The sequence below is a fragment of the Gambusia affinis genome, linkage group LG19, assembly GCF_019740435.1.
Source record: "Gambusia affinis linkage group LG19, SWU_Gaff_1.0, whole genome shotgun sequence".
Taxonomy (NCBI): domain Eukaryota; kingdom Metazoa; phylum Chordata; class Actinopteri; order Cyprinodontiformes; family Poeciliidae; genus Gambusia; species Gambusia affinis.
The window spans coordinates 9,682,631-9,698,689 of NC_057886.1; the positions used below are offsets into that span (position 1 = coordinate 9,682,631).

Genomic DNA, 16,059 nt, shown 5'->3' on the forward strand with positions numbered 1-16,059 from the left:
GCGTAATTGCACACCTGTTTGCAGTCATTCTCAGGTGTCAGAGAAAACGTTGTGCCAGCAGCAGCTTATTTGGATTTAAAAAAACAAACAAACAAGTGGTCACAAAACAGTTAATTCTGCAAGGAGGTCAAAATAGTTCAAACTGAGCAGAATGAAGTCTCATTATCTAAGAATAATTTTGTGCAAAACGGGATTTATTGTAGTAAACATGTTTTGATAGCTTACCTGTCCAAGAAAGCATAATAAATCACCTGTAAAGAAAGTCCAATTGGAAATGATTTCTGTTGAGTAAATACCCATTTTTTTTTGTTGTGAAACCAAATGCTGTTAAAGTTGTAATAAAACATGTTTGACTTCAAAATTTTTTTATTAATTTTTTTTTTCCACTGAATTCTTTCCTCTAAAAATATTCGCTTTGTAGCTGGAAAAGAACAGATTTATGAGTTCTGCATACCGAAACATAAACTGGAAAGCCTCTTGAATGTAAAAATTCAACAGTAAAAGCCAGCAGATTGTGAGTGGAACATAAAGAAAATCACAGGAATAAACTGTTTTTCTCGCTTTCAGTTGCTTACATTTTATTAAACAAGTGACTAATGTGGAGTCCTGTACAACATCGACTTGTAATTATGTTCCTTTGGTGTTTAAATCAATAGAATGCAAAGAAAAATACTGTTATAAGGTCAGTTAGCAATAAAAGTAGCAAATCTTGTTGGTCTTCCATCTTGCAATTAAAGCAAGGTGAGACTGGTTGTGACATTATTTCCATCCAAACACAACTTTAAATCGAAAAGGAGAATCATCAGTAATGAGGCTTACAGATGAATTTGAAGAACCTTTTATCAACTCTGACAATTGAAAAGTCTTCTGGTTATTATTCTGACACAAAATCTCAGATTTCAATTTTAACATGACTTTGATAACGGATAACACAGTCCGATCTGTGTCGATGTGGTGATTCACTCACTTCTTAATTTGTTTGTCCCAACAACAGCTTGGTGTAGCCTTTGCTGTCTTTTACTGCAGGAACTCTGTTTTATTTGCATATATATTAATGTTGCTGTATGAAAACCAGATGCATTGCATTCCCAAAATGGTTCTACTTTAATTTTCTTCCACCCGAGCCACCTCACAGTGCCGAGTACGCGCTTCTCTCCAGGGACGTAAGTTGATCAAGTTCAGCATGCTTCATAGATGGACTGACAACGTGCTGCTCCATGTTGTCATGTCTCCAGGCTTGTGTAGTGTTTTTGTTCCTTTCTCATTCCTCCTTTAGCCTTGTATAAACAACCTGATGTGTTCATTTCCTCCAGCAGCAGGACTTAACAGTAACCTGGCAGCAGTTTAAATTAAGTTGAAGATCGCGCTAAAGCTCTTCTTCTTCTCATTCTGTGGTTAAAATTATTTGCCATATTCTGAAATTACAAACTGCAAGAACGTATTCTTTTTCAATGTAAGAATAAGTTTGAAAAAAAAAAAAACCCAACAACATAATTTTCTGTAATTTTCAATGAAAAAAATGCTATTAATCATGTCCAGAGTGCATCTGATTCTGTTTTGTGTCTGTAAATTTAACCATGCAGGCATTCGGAAGAGTTACTCTGTTATGTTGACCCAATGGCCAGCTGGTGTCACTCCTCACTTACATAAACGAAGCCAGTCCACCTCAACGTTACACATAGTCTGCTGTTCAGTAAAACTCAATGACTAATCTCTGTTTGGACTGCATTGACTACGTTTCTGTAATCTTATCAAAAACTCTCAGCTTCATCCTGAAACTCTATGTAGAATCAATCAATATAATTGTAGATTTTCAAGGCCTCTGTTTCTTATTTTAGAGAAATGAATCCCCTGTGGTCATTACATACAGAGCCCCACTGATACCTACAGCAATTATTGAAATAATTAACTTTTCTGCAAATTATCTGTAATGAGTGGATTTCACACTTAAATTATTTGGATTATTTGTTGGATCAAACTAATGTTTTTTTTTTAAAGCATGCATGCCCAAAAAAATCCTACATAACAAAAAGTATTTAAGTCTACATTTTTCAATCCCCTCATTATTATATTGATTTTTTAATAACTGTTTCACTCTAGCTTTTGCTGTAATAGTTTCAAATGAAACTGCTTGTTGGCAGGGGATTTAAGCAGACTGAAAACAGTCCTGGAATGGCATTTGTTGCACTTTTGGCTGACCTTGTGGCAGAAGCCACAGGCAGGTGACACAAATACCTGTCAAAAGGAGGAAGAAACTGGCAATTACACAGCGAAAGAGAGAGAGAGAGGCAGGATGTGTGTGTGTGCGTGTGTGTGTGTTTGGAGAATCAAGTTGAGAGCAACGGAAAGAGACAGCAGAAGAAAAGCTTGTTTTACTTGTTCTGACAGATCTCAAGTAGGTAGGACGTCCTCTTGTAAACAACCAAATCTCTGTGCTCATACAGCTCAGCTGGAGGAGTGGTGACTGCCACTTGGCCACGCAAGTCCACATCTCTCCAAAAGGTACAGTGATGAAGCTTGATTTTACCTGAATTTCTTTCTTTCTTTTTTAGATGAGGAGAGAAAATGAAAGGAATGAGAAATGAATACGGAGATTCACCAGCAGTTTTTGCCAGTAACAGATTACAGGTCTTCTTGGAAATCAAATCGGCAGCTTGTGACATAAGAATAATTTCTTTGTTACATAAAAAATAGCAGCTTAGGGGGAAAGAGAGATGAAGAAAGCCAAAGGGATACCCTGAAACCACTCATCTTGTTTTTATTCCATGAGTAAAGGTTTCTCTTTAGATTCTGATGGTTGTGTCACCTGCAGGCCTACTGGTCATGGTGGTTTTTCCTGAATTCACTTATCTGTCATTTTTCTGAGAATGACACCCAGGAGAAAACTTTCCAAACAGAACTTCTTTGTTAGGCCGTAACCTAAGATAAATGGTCAGCCAGACAATATTCAAGTTTTTTATACCATTTTTAAAAATATTTCAGATGAAATCACCAAGGTGTTAAAATGTGAAAACGTATCAAAATTGACATTAAAGGCTTCCACAAATTGTGTTAAACCTGACTTAATGGTTCACTTTTTTTAAAGTGCTTTAAAGCACCCAAATGTTCATAATGTGGAGGATTTATCTGTATATTACAACGTCTCATAGTGTGTTAACCCTCTTTTATGGAAACAGGTGCAGTATTACAACCTGATGGTTTGACTTTTTCGAAAGGTTTATCTTGACCTAAATCATGCTCTACTCACTCTAACTTAGAGATACGTGATCAAAAATTCTTCAACAAAAAAGGCTTTTGAGGGAATTAATGGTCCTGAAAGTCCTTTTCTGAAAACAGAGGGTAAGACAAGGCGGCTCACAAATCCTCTAAAATGTCCAAACCGGTGAACTAGTTTAATATTTTTTATACTAAAATACACAGTGTTGCAATGTATAAAATGTGTAAACATTTCCAAACTAAAAATTATTTACCATGCAGTCATTAATCTAACTGCATGTTAGTAAAATTATTAGCACCACCAGTCATGGTCTCACTTGCAGATTTCTGTAAAGAACAAATATTCTCTAACATGATACTTTATTTTTATCTCTTGACTGAATCTACAATAAAATCTGTTACGAGGTTCAAATCCTGAAACATTTTCAGGCTGTGCTCCTACTATTAAAAGATATTTGCATTTAGGCTTAATGTAAAGCTTTACAGGAAGAACCAGCTAATGTTGTCTTTCAGTTCTCCTAATTTGTACTGGGAACTTACTTCACTTTGCTCGCATCTGCGTCGTAGAAATGTCGACGTCACCTCCTCAAGTGATTCCAAGAAAGCCTTCTGGGGTCAAAGTACTGACTCCACTTCGAGAGCAACATCGTCACAATGGGCTGCCCATCATCACAGACGCTGAGAGAGGTATTTATGGCCACCCTGACAATTTGCACCATTTCTTTAGACTACATGGGTTGAGTCGAAACTCTGAACCGAGTGCATCTGTAGAGTGTATCAGTTTTTCCTTAAATGTGGCTGTTTTGTGTTGGCACAGAGAACGGCACGAGCGGGAAGTCAAGAAAAGAAAAGCTGATGACTGCAGAAAGAGAAGTTGTAAGTCTGAAAAATTTGGATACTTAGTAGAGTCCGTAATTCCCCTTGTTACAGTATCTACAGATTAAATCCGATAAGTCAGGAAGACAATAAGAAGGACATTAGATATGTATTACTGATATTGACAAAAAGTGAAAAAAATTCAGACTCAAAGATAAATTTCATGATATACTAAATGTTTTTTTTTTGTTTATAGGCAATTAGGTAATATTATCTCCAAAGATCCTGAGAATGTAGCCACCTATCTGAAAATATGTTTGACATTTAACGGTGTTGTTTTACACATCTTGTGTAATGACTGCTGATTTAGCAGCGACATGTGGTTAATATTTCTCAGGAAATCTTGAATCACTGTTTTGATGACATCGAGAGGTTCATGGCTCGCTTGCAACAAACCGCGGAGGCCCGGAGCATTCTCAACCAACGGACCAAAAGGAGTGCCAAGAAAAACACCAAACATGACAAACAAGGTACAAACCGGTCCACGCAAATGAAACTCTGCTGACCACAAAGCTGGGAAACTAAAAAATTGATTTGAAACTGAGTTTTTGTGAAATAATCTACTACATTGACTGGTCATAATAAGAAAAAGGCAAAAAAAAAAAAAAAAAACTTTTTAGCATTCACTAAAAAGTTGAATGCTGGATAGATTGCTGAAAAAGCTCCCAGGTTATTCAGAAAATTCTTGCATTTGCTGAAACACTCCACCTTTTGTCTTCAGGGCAGGACAAACCAATCTTAGAGAGCAGCTTATTGACTTGGGATGGTCAACCTGTAATGTTGCTCTTCCTTCCTGATTAATCACTCAACTAATGTTACTTTGGTTTTGTTCTCATCTCATGCAACTCTGTACACACCTACATTCACATCACATCGTTATCCATCGTTTACTAAATCTAATTTACTACTAAATCTAATCAATATTAATTCGATTTCTGGGGCTAAGACATAAAAAAAAGAGGTCGCCCAAATCAGAACAGGTAGATCCTAACATTGTTGTTATGGAGGCTTGATGTCAACAAGATGCAATAGGTGCGACTTGGACTTTTTTTTTTTTTTCTTTAATATTTTATGTGAGGAGAAAAGGGTCACGTGTCTTTGGAAACGTTTTAACCACACACATATTCACAGTGATTAAAACAAACTTTTTATAACAATTAACTGCAAACAAAAATAAGTTATTGGCTCCAAAATTTACAGTATCATTTAAAATGTACAATACTGTGAAATGCAACCTCCATGCATCTTTTAGCAAACTAAGCTAATTCAACATAAAATGTTGTTATTTTTACAGTGTGAAGGTTAAAAGTATATAATTAATAAGTCTCATTTAATTTGAGGATGAGTATTTAAATATTGTTTTAAATTGACATTTTCTTTCTGTGTAGGACTTCACAGTGAGTACAGTATGTCACTGGGAAATAAAGCACGGTTGTTATTTTTTTTACACAGGCAATTACACTCCCATCAGATGAGTCACAATATTTAACCACCTGCCCGTGTTTGCAAAGGTTTTCAGACAGTGACGGCTCTGTGTCCGCGGTTACGTGCATGCTCTGCTCTACAACTATGGCTGTTATTGTGATTGCTCTCTCTTGTCTTGCAAAAGACTTGCTGAACAAGAAAGCGACCCCTCCGTCAGAGCAGGAATTTGTGGACATCTTTCAGAAAATAAAGTACTCCTTCTGTTTATTGGTAATATATAAGAATCCACACAAAATTCTTGGAAGTTATTTAAAAAAAACATGCATAAAACTATTTCCTGTTTGATATAGGATCGCTTGAAGTCATCCATCTCACAACCAGATGCACCAGATCTGCTCCACCACGTCTTTTTACCTCTGAACTTGGTAGGACCCACCTTATGAGAATGTTTGATTTAGTGCTTCCCTTTTTTTTAATCTAACTTGAGTGGCATCCATTCTCTGTTTTACAGATGGTGAAGACCACCGAGGGGCCGACATTAGCTGCATCTGTGAAGAGTCCATGTATGACCAAAGGTGCTGTTTCTCTGCTCCAAGAGCACCTGACTGGAGAGGAAAAGGAGCTGTGGAAATCACTGGGACCCAACTGGACCTCAGAATCGTCTGTGTCCTTCTCTCTGCACCAATCTCTGCTTCAGCTTACAGCACCTCTGTTCTAAGAAGACCCGCTCTCTTTCTCTCTGTCATCCTCAGTTCGCAGCAGACCGTTTCTGCTCCTCCATATTCGCCCGTCTTCCTAGATGGGTGGCAGCCTCAGGCTTACGACTCAGCTGGTCGGCTGCTGGAAGATCCCATCCAGTTGCAGCACAAAGAGGACGCTTTTAATATAAGCGTGCAGAAGCAAAGTCAACGAGAACATGTCCAACCTGCACCCAAGAACTACGGAGAAGGGACCGAAAAAGCGTAAGAGTTTAGTTATTGAAAAAATATATCTGGTGTGTGTGTGTGTGTGTGTGTTGCTTATTTTTGTTAATTATGATGATTTTTTTCAGTTTGCAGCTAATGAAAATGGAACATTTAGGAGAAGAGCATTACATTAGATCAATAAAAACTCATTTTTAATGCAGAAATGAGGAATTAATGAAAAGTATGTTCAGCACCTACTTAAATTTTGCTATTTTTAAAAGGTAGATTTATCGTGAACAAACATTGAAAAGCATGTTTTTAATTTATTGCATAAGATTGAATATAAATGTTATGAACATTCAGTCAGAATGTTATGAAACTTCATTGAGTTCTCCCCCATGGCATCCAGCACCTCCTGCTCCTTCAAATGTCGTACTGCAACAAATCTTGAAATCCTCATTTTGTGTGCCATCTTTTTGCCTGCAGCTTTTCCAGCCACCTTAATGTTTCTGCCTCAAGTATCTGAATCCTCACAATCTCTGTTCTTTCTCTTAATACTACACATGGGAGGTTTCTGTGCCATAACCATCAGCTCCAGCCTTACCATAGTGGTGAAGGAAACACCATTAGGGCTTTCATCAAACTTTTAGCTGCATAAGAGGATGCTTGTGAAGTAGTTCTTTTCATGGCAGCACATAGACCTCCCAAATTCAGATGAACTTTATTGTTGTGGTTTGATGTCAGATTGGTGTGAAGGAAGGGCAAATAAAAGCAAATGAATGCAAAGGAATTATACTTCACTTGGACAATGTTGTTGTTTTATGAGCTGTGAAACATCTGAATGTAATTTCAGAAATAAAAATGGGATCCCACCAAATGGCGAGAGAATGTATCACTGTAATTACGACTTTGTGGCCAGAAACAATGATGAACTCTCAGTACTACATGGGGAAAAACTAGAGGTACACTGCACCCCCACAAGTGATCTCAATATTCATGGACTGACCTGTAAAGGCAGAAACTGATTTAACTTATCTTTCTTTAGGTCCTTGAATTATCATCGGACCGCTTTTGGAAGTGCCGGAATAGTTATGACGAGATAGGACTTGTTCCATGTAATATTCTGGAGCCTCTGTCTGCACTGAACAACACAGAGAAAATCCATCCGGTGCTTCGAACAGAGTCGAAGGTACGGACACGGCTATGTTTGTGTTTCTGAAAATACTCCGTGCCCTCGGTTTGGAATGAGTCCTGCTTCATTCTCAACAGAAAACAGCTCTCACCCATCGGTGTTTCTCGTACGTCCCGTCGAGCGGCGACGGGTTCAGGTCGACCGCGACCAGCCGAGCAGAGCGACATCAGAGCATGAATCTGCCATCCAACATGACAAGAGAAGATGGCGGCCGAGGTAACACGCCGGTCCACGCAGTGCAGTACTGTTAAAGTAATGACAAACAAAAATAAATAAATAACAGATCTTGTTCGCTTTCTCTCTGTTCCTTTGTGTTAAACATGCAGTTATGGCCTAAATCTGAATTTAATTAATGGGGATTTCATTATTCAGACCTAAACTTTGCCACATCTTTTAACCTTTTAACCACGAATTAAGGTTTGTGTTGATGTGGCTACACAATTAGGACCAGATCTTTTTCTTTCTGATCCAATTTAAAGTTCTTTATTTCCCCAAAGTTTTCAGGCCTAAATTATACAAATGAGAGAAAAAGCAGTCAGGATATTGCATTTTAGAAAATCTTTCTCTATTCCAAGTCTGAATAACATTGCTTTTCCCCCCGCTCTTCTAACAGTCATGTTTATGAACAATGAGCTTCTGCAGCGGCTGGCTAAAAAAAGGAACTCGCTTGAAGAGATGGAGGTTTCCTCCACAGCTGGCACCTCCATCCCCCTGAACTACGACTCCCAAAGAGCTGAGGTGAAGGCCTGGCTCTCTGCGAAGGGCTTCAGTCGGGGGTGAGTGTTGAATACTTCAGAGAGATGATATGACAACAGATGCAACAATCTGTTCCTCATGGTATATTTTAACAAGACAGATGACGTAGTTGTTATGTGGTAACAATGTTCTTGTTTGTTGGCAATCAGCCTTATCCATTTAGAAAGTTGGTTTATTTGGAGACTGAGTGTCAGCTTGGCTCAGGGTCACCAACACATCCGTATTGCTACAAATGCTGTTTGAAGAATGGGATGCAATCCCTCAGCAGTGTGTGACTAAGCTGGTGACCATCACGGGAAGGAGTTTGGTGTGTTTGCCTGTAGTTCTTCCACGCATTGCTGGAGCCGTGTTTGTAAAACAAATAAATAGCAAATCTATTCGTCAAACTCCAGTCATCCAACCAAAAACGACACAAAACAACAGTCAAAACTGCTTGGCATTACCAAATAAGAACTGGCATGTTTTCATAGGGACAGCCAATATCCTCAACTTTTCTGCTTAATCCACAAATGCATCCTCCGTACAAACGTGGCACCATTTAAAGGGAAATAAACTGGTTTCCCAACAGTTGGAGATGTGTCCCTGTGGTACCAATGTCTCAGTCTGCTGCAGAGTGCAGTGGCTACAATGTAGCTCACCACCATCAGTGGGTGAATGATTGACTGTAGAGCAAACTCTTCAGAGTCCTGTATTGTTTCGCATCTCTCTCTGAGGTAGTATGAAAATGTTTTGAGTCAGATTAAACCACTCACTGCTTTCCCTTGAGCATCTTTCATTTTATCGTACTCTCTCGTAAATATTTGTATTTAATTTCCATTTGAAACTAATTCTGGCGACAAACTAAACCGTTTCTTTCACAATTCCTCTGTTAGGACAGTGGAGACGCTGGGAGTTTTGAATGGAGCCCAGCTCTTCTCCTTGAAGAATGAGGAGCTCTGCAGTGTGTGTCCGCTGGAAGGAGAGCGCATTTACCTGCAGGTGCTGGGACAAAAGTCCCTTCTCGAGGTTTGTACCCTGTTGACAACAGAACCAGACTGTAACCGTCCGACAACATTACATTTATTTGCTCGGCCTTGACTGATGCACAGACTTGCATCACTTTGCCAACTTGTTACTGAACTGACCTACATTCAAAGTGAGCAAGGACAAGAAAGTAATCAACTCTGACTCCGTTTCATTTTTTAATCACCTAATAGCCCTCATATAATGTATTGCAAATTTATTTATATTGAAGATGTCATTAAAACCTTTAAATGAGGAGTTCACTTGATAAGGTGAGGCAGATAGTGGCAGAGTTATAGTCCCTCTGACCAATAAACAGTGGTGAATCTACTTATGTGAAAAATTGCTAAATTGTACAAAAGAGAACTTTACTGTATTACAGTTGTAGTTTTAATAGACGGTAACAATGATAATTGTTTGTGTTAGAAATTGAGCCGATTTAATTTTCCATCTCTATTGAGGAAACACAGCAAAACAGGTGGATGTGTCATCTTTTGGTTCAAAACAGTGATTATAACGTTGTTCTATTGAACCAACGTATTGTTTTGCTTCCTACCAGGACGTGCGCAAAGTTTCTGAACTAGAGACGGTGGTGGAGATGTGAAATCTGATGACTGACCTGGATTGGTAAACATCACGATACAAGAGAAGAAATCAATAGTGACTTAAAGGGATACGAGACCAATCTGTTGTACATGAAGGCTACATAAATTCATATACATGAAGATTACACAGTAACATGAAGATTGTATTGATATACATGTGTTAATTATAGAGTAATATCTGCACTGACAGAAAAATATTTTACTTGTTTTTTTTTAAATAAACTCTGCTAACTTTATTCTTAGTGTTTTCATTTTGCTCGAGTTTTATGTCTTTTTTAATATGCTGTTAGCCATTATTTTCGTTGTGTCAAAAAGCATCCAGAACACAGCATTACAAAAAAGTGAGGCCTTGTATTATTGCACATGAAGGTTGCATGAACTACGCATTAATGATGCAGCCCTATTGGCCGCACTGACATGTTAAGATGTTTTTATTTCACACGTTCTCAAAATAAATTTCTCTTACTGTTTTTAATTTGTTGTAGTCACGTCTCAGTTGATATTCTGTGGATACTAACAATGTGAATAAAATAAAGGAGAAAGAATTAATGTAAAATGATTACATTAACAGAAAACCTCTCCAGATTGTCCACTTTTTGCTTTCATTGATGTTTATTTCACATTTTATTTTATTATGTCACTTTGTACATCCATGTGTTGTTTCAGTCTAAATGTACAAACATATCACATTAAAAAAAACAAAAACAAAAATACATTAGTGTTTATTTTCTGTTGTGTTCAAGACAGTGAGGTGATCATTTGCTCTGTTAAGTATTGCTTAAAACACAGAAATATTCATATTTCACCAGTAGAGGTCAATAGATGCATTTGTAATATTTATTTTAAATCCTCTCATGATTTATTTTAAATAACTCATGATATCTCTCAACACTAAATTCAGCATGAGCTTTCAAGTCTTTTCCTACCAGTTGTGAAAACTTTTTCAACCTGTGACCCCTCACATGCAAAAACAAAACACCCACCCAGGTACACAAGCAGAAGGCAAATCAACGTGATGTGAACATAACGTTGCTTCACCAGTTTTACAAATAACTTTCACCAGAGGTCAAATTTTACCGTGTAAACAACAGCTGACCTTTCAGATTACCCTGTGTTGGTTTTGCAAGCCTGTCCTGATTTGGCTTCCTTAACATCATCACAGGGATGAAGATGCATTTACTTTCTATATTTATTGCTCATTTTAGATATTTTGATGCATGACATTTTACAAATGTGCCATTGCTGTGTCCTATTTCAGAGCGGTCAAAGAACAACAAGTAAACGAAAGCATAAATTAAAACAATGTCAAAGTGTGGGCGCTCCTTGGGGAGAGTCTTAAGGAAGATTTAAGCTAGCAGGTAACATTGTGAACAATAAAAATCAGTCCTATGAAGGAAAGGATGAGGGACAAATGTTCAGTACTCAGCATGTGACGTTGTGTGAATCCAACTTTTAAACTCCTCCTGCACAGCAAAAATCATTTTGAAACAATTATTTTTAATCTTGTCCTCAGCTTTGAATATTTTGCAGAGATCAGAATGTGAAAAAAATGTCCTAAAAAAATAGTTATGATTGAAGCCCCGTTTTTGTTTCATTTTTAAAAAAATTTTAACCATTTTTGCTCTTTTATTAATATTTTCAGTGCATGGCCAAATTATGGCCTCAAAACAAATCTGGCCAAATGTAGAAAAAGTTGGCTAAAATGCAACATTTTTACAAAAAAAAAAAAAAAAAAAATCAATCTAGAAAGTCTGTGTAAAATGTGTTTCTTTGCTGAGAGAATGTGGATGAAAGGTTCAAACAGAATATAAAAAAAAAATCATAATAAATTAACTTTGTGTACTCTTAAGTCAACATTCTGCATCTTTAACCCTTAAGTAACTTAACCATTACACAGAAACATATTGATTACAAATTAATAAAATATGCACCGGTTCAAACAAGAATTAAAAACTAAATCTGACAGAACATCAACATTTTTATTTGAGTGCAATTCTGAGGTAAATCACTGAGATCACTGAATACGGCTCATGTTTTACAATCGCCTTTTGTCGCACTGAAGTGACGAACCACTGAGCAGCAGGGAAAGAGGCAGTAAATCTTTCTCTCACTTCCTTCGATTGATGCCATCTTCACACATCGCCGGTGCTGGTCTGGTCCCAGGACTCCCAGTCCAAAAGGTCTTTGGTTTGAAACCACAGCTGGATCTCCTTCTTAGCCCTCTCCACCGAGTCACTGGCATGGACCACGTTCCTTTAAATAAGCAACACTTGTGATTACTTTATTGACACGAGTTGATAACGGGCATTTACGTACATTGAACTGCGAAACTATTCATGACCCTTTTTAACTCTTTCTCCTTGTTATTCTTCTCGTCACTCTCTGCTATAAGACCCAGATTTGTTGAATGCGTAACAAACAGCAGTTGCGTTGACAGATATTTCCACCTGAGCTGTAAATATTTGCAGCTCCTTCAGAGCTACCATCAGGTGACTTGGCTCCTTCTCTGGCTAATGTTTGTCTTGGATTGATCCTGTGACGGTAAATGTTTCGTAAAACAAGACGAGATTAAATGATATGTGTTCACCTGCTGACATGAATGCTGAAATCTCCTCTGACGGTTCCTGCCTGGGCCTCAGCCGGGTTAGTGTTTCCCACCATAGTCCGTGATGTCTGAACGACGTTATGCCCTTCCCATACCTAAACGTAGATAAAAGCACCACTCATGCATTGCAGCGGACTGATAAGCAGGAGCGCGATAAAACAAATACAATGTAAAAACAGCAAGGAGCCCAAAGCCGGGCAGAGAAGAAGGGAAACCCTCACCATCACAACCAGGGGTCCAGAGGTCATGTAGCGCAGCAGACTGCCATAGAACGGCTTGGTCCTCAGCTCACAGTAGTGCTCGGACAGGACATCCTGGGACGCCTTTCCGGCAAATACAGCTGGTGTTAGAAGTTATAAAGAGGGTGCTTTCTTCACACAGTCAACACATAGAGTTTATTTACCTGCAGCATCTTCAGCCCGACCAATTTGAAACCTCGCTGCTCGAACCGGTGGATGATCTGTCCAACAAGGCGACGCTGGACTCCGTCTGGCTTTATGGCGATGAGAGTCCGCTCCCTCACATCTGGGAGACCTGATGTGGCAAAAGAACATAGGAGTTAATATACAAATGAAATGCATAGCTACATGTTGGTGAATCAGCAGCAGTTATCCAGCAGGGAAGATGAGTAATGATTGTCCAAATTCAACATCTTGGAGCAAGGAAGCACATTTCTAAGTGCAACTCAACAAGGAAACATGCCGTCTTCCTGCGCTAGCAAACAGCATGCTAATTAGACCTCATTGCATGGCCTTGAATTATTCTGTATTGTGATCATCAGATTTGAGCAACTTTGATCCCTTTCCTTGTTTGAGCCACACAATAAGCACACCAGTAAAGTCCACAAAGGACTCCAAAATTAACAACAAAAAACAGATTAAATTAACAATTCTACAAACACAATTCCTAAAACAACCACACAACCTGACAGCAGTTGTTGTTGTTAAAGGTTGTACAACCCATAATCGAGCTCAGGAGGTCATTATTTTTCGATAGGTTTGGAAAACTGTTCAGACTTAAAACTAGTAATATAATTCATTTTATGATAAAAAAAATAATAACAGTGGCAAAAAAAAGTTTTAAAAAATATATGCAAGAGTGCGAATACTTTTTTCCCCCCAGAGGAGTCAACATTTTCTATACCATCTTCTCTTAAATAAACCTTGTGAGCTGTTCATTCCACATGAATGTTTTACACATGTCAGCTCCAGTTCAGTTGTACTCCACGACTCCTGACAGGGGCCACAACACCAGGAGCGCATGAATGACTGCATGCGATCCATTAACAACACACGAGACCCGCCACGAGAGCCGCTGAGAAACGGCGCCAGACAAGACGTGAACAATGACGTATTGGTTGCGAGTTCGAATTCGTAAACGTTCAAATCTACGCGATGATGTTGTACTGTAGACATATATTTTAAAAAGCGTAGATCCTTATTGAATCCGGGTACCTCTGCGGATTTTCTGTTGCCACACGGTCACCCACATCACAGCCACGAACCTTTAACACACTAACCCCGTGGCGTCCTGCATGTTTTAGTTCCCTCCCTGGTTTAATGCACCTGGATCAAATGATGTCTCATTAGATGGCCTAAGAAGAACATTGACATGCAGAAAATGTTGCTACTACCACCCGGGAGAGAACACAAACATTGGCGCCCCTGCACTAATCTGTATCTGGTTCATGACCCCGCTCGTCTGGAGGGCGGGTTTCTTGTCAAACATTGTCGTTGAGTTTTGGGGGAAAAACTTTTTGCGCTTCGGGGTTAAAGTCTCTGACTCGAGCGAACTCTGTCCAGAGATTCGCGTCTTCCATTCAAATTTAAAAACACCGTTACTCTGAGAGGAAGTGGATGAAAGATAACAAATAACCACCACTTATAAAGGAAAAAAAAAAAAAAAAAACAAACGCGCAAAAAGGAACTTACCGAAATGCACGAATGACTCCAACTTATCACCTCCACAAAAAGAGAAGAAAAAAAAATAACTTTTCACTTACTTGATTTGTGACTGTGCAAGACGAGATTGTGTCCCCACCTCTGCGCACAGGGGAGCCCACATGGCAGAGTTCGTTTGGTTTCCTGAGTCCCTGTGAAAAAGTGCTTGAGAGCCGTGTGGAAAACCCTGCGCTGCATCATGACCGTGCACTCCACGCGTGTTTTGTCAGCCCCTGGAGTGAAGTCAGCCCTCCCCATTAAAAACTCACCAGTCATCCCCACCCCTCTGTCCGGCTCCACTCATTGACACTCGCTCCTCAATATTTAACTCTACTCGTGCCAGATCCCCCTTCCTTCATGCATTTTAAGCGCTTTAGAAAAAGATACATAAAGTTAATTTCATCTTCCTCCTTGCAGCCACCATCTCAGTGTGTGATAACTTTGAGCCAGTCACTGGTCTTGCCTTCCCAAGTGTCAACGTGAAGAAAGAAAGACCTTGCGCAAATCAAAACTCTTGTGAAAAAGGGAACATTTGAAGCAGAATAACCGGTCAAGTCACAAACTGGAGTTGAGCCAAACCTCTTTCACTCTTCAATGCTGGTCAGGTCTGCTTTAAAAAGAAAAAACAAAAACAAAACAAAACCTTGAGCCCGTTAGAACCAGAGAGACCATAAAGATTCTCCTAATTTGGAATGATATTCAATAACAAAATTCCTATGAACAGATACATTTTAAGAGGGGGTCTGCAAAAATCAAGGAATTAAGAATGTAAAATTCTTGCCCTTATTGGTTTTGAAGCAGTTAAAGTCACTGCTTCTGCTTAGCATGAAGATCTTATCCTCCATTTCACATGAAATCTTTGCTCTCAACAGACAGGCCTCAAATTGTTCCCAGATCTTACACTCAAGGTTTTACAATCTTTTTATACGTAAAGGTTTTTATTAAACCCATTTGTCCAACAATCTTTATTTTGCCAGGTACAGTTTTTATATCTTATATTAACTTTGTCTTTAACTTACCGTTAAATCTTGTTTATTACTTTGTTGTTTGTCTTGTAAATCACTTTTAAATGAGGTGCTATAGAAATAAAGGCAAGTTAAGTTTATGCAGCAGTTTTTTTTAAAAGGATAACAGATTTAAGAACCCATTTCCCTTTAGATCTGTGGCTCTTAAGAGCCACTTCCACCTTCAGTCCTGCAAAATAAAACTATTTTAGAGCCACGTATTACATAAGCTTTTGAGAGAAAAACTTTTTCATAAATATTTCTATTTTTTCGTTTTAAAATAAAGGAAATTATTTTATTAAAATTCCAAAAAGAGGTTGTCTACATTATTTTCTTTTGGATGTTTATATTTGTGGGAAATAACATACACAAAAGCACTCAGTTTCCTATCGGACTAGAAGAAATATTAAAAAGCAGCTGAGATTCTGTATTTATGTCATCTGTATATTTAAAAAAATGTTTCTGAACATTTTAGCCAAATTATTATCAGCCATTGTGGAAGGACCAAAGAGCCATTTGTGGCTCCACGGGTT

General features: G+C 38.4%; 2 protein-coding genes across 5 annotated transcripts; one reads left to right on the top strand and one right to left on the bottom strand.

Moving 5' to 3' along the window:
- Window positions 1–2,392: 2,392 nt before the first annotated feature.
- Window positions 2,393–10,576, top strand: eps8l1a (eps8 like 1a). 3 transcript variants are annotated; one of them, XM_044100981.1, is made up of 14 exons: window positions 2,393–2,502; window positions 3,730–3,903; window positions 4,034–4,092; window positions 4,430–4,562; window positions 5,702–5,787; window positions 5,868–5,942; window positions 6,029–6,177; window positions 6,270–6,479; window positions 7,276–7,384; window positions 7,468–7,611; window positions 7,692–7,830; window positions 8,228–8,390; window positions 9,243–9,375; window positions 9,932–10,576. In XM_044100981.1, the coding sequence occupies exons 2-14, from the start codon at window positions 3,786–3,788 to the stop codon at window positions 9,974–9,976; spliced, it is 1,563 nt and encodes a 520-aa protein (XP_043956916.1). In that variant the 5' UTR covers window positions 2,393–2,502; window positions 3,730–3,785; the 3' UTR covers window positions 9,977–10,576. The 3 variants fall into 3 exon arrangements, 2 of the variants coding, with proteins under 2 accessions (XP_043956916.1, XP_043956915.1); XM_044100980.1 differs by having other exon boundaries at window positions 2,420–2,502; window positions 3,784–3,903; XR_006369136.1 differs by lacking the exon at window positions 2,393–2,502 and having other exon boundaries at window positions 2,550–3,903; window positions 9,248–9,375; window positions 9,932–10,068.
- A 1,002-nt stretch (window positions 10,577–11,578) lies between these two features.
- On the bottom strand, window positions 11,579–14,823 carry nme4 (NME/NM23 nucleoside diphosphate kinase 4). Of its 2 annotated transcripts, none has more exons than XM_044100982.1 (5): window positions 14,585–14,823; window positions 12,986–13,116; window positions 12,804–12,905; window positions 12,565–12,677; window positions 11,579–12,230 (listed from the first exon to the last, which is right to left on the bottom strand). In XM_044100982.1, exons 1-5 carry the CDS (start codon window positions 14,796–14,798, stop codon window positions 12,110–12,112), a joined length of 681 nt encoding a protein of 226 aa, XP_043956917.1. In that variant the 5' UTR covers window positions 14,799–14,823; the 3' UTR covers window positions 11,579–12,109. The 2 variants fall into 2 exon arrangements, with proteins under 2 accessions (XP_043956917.1, XP_043956918.1); XM_044100983.1 differs by lacking the exon at window positions 14,585–14,823 and adding an exon at window positions 14,037–14,181 and having other exon boundaries at window positions 11,936–12,230.
- Window positions 14,824–16,059: the final 1,236 nt, after the last annotated feature.

What these genes read in the sequence shown, in the direction of transcription:
- eps8l1a (XM_044100981.1), top strand. Translation starts at nt 3,786, where the DNA reads ATGTCGACGTCACCTCCTCAAGTGATTCCAAGAAAGCCTTCTGGGGTC. An exon ending in CCCAACTGGACCTCAGAATC is followed by an intron (nt 6,178 to 6,269) that starts GTCTGTGTCCTT and finishes TGTCATCCTCAG; the next exon opens with TTCGCAGCAGACCGTTTCTG. An exon ending in TGCTTCGAACAGAGTCGAAG is followed by an intron (nt 7,612 to 7,691) that starts GTACGGACACGG and finishes CATTCTCAACAG; the next exon opens with AAAACAGCTCTCACCCATCG.
- nme4 (XM_044100982.1), bottom strand. Translation starts at nt 14,798, where the DNA reads ATGACTGGTGAGTTTTTAATGGGGAGGGCTGACTTCACTCCAGGGGCT. An exon ending in CTTGCACAGTCACAAATCAA is followed by an intron (nt 13,117 to 14,584) that starts GTAAGTGAAAAG and finishes TTGCCACATCAG; the next exon opens with GTCTCCCAGATGTGAGGGAG. An exon ending in TTCAGCATTCATGTCAGCAG is followed by an intron (nt 12,231 to 12,564) that starts GTGAACACATAT and finishes GCTTATTTAAAG; the next exon opens with GAACGTGGTCCATGCCAGTG.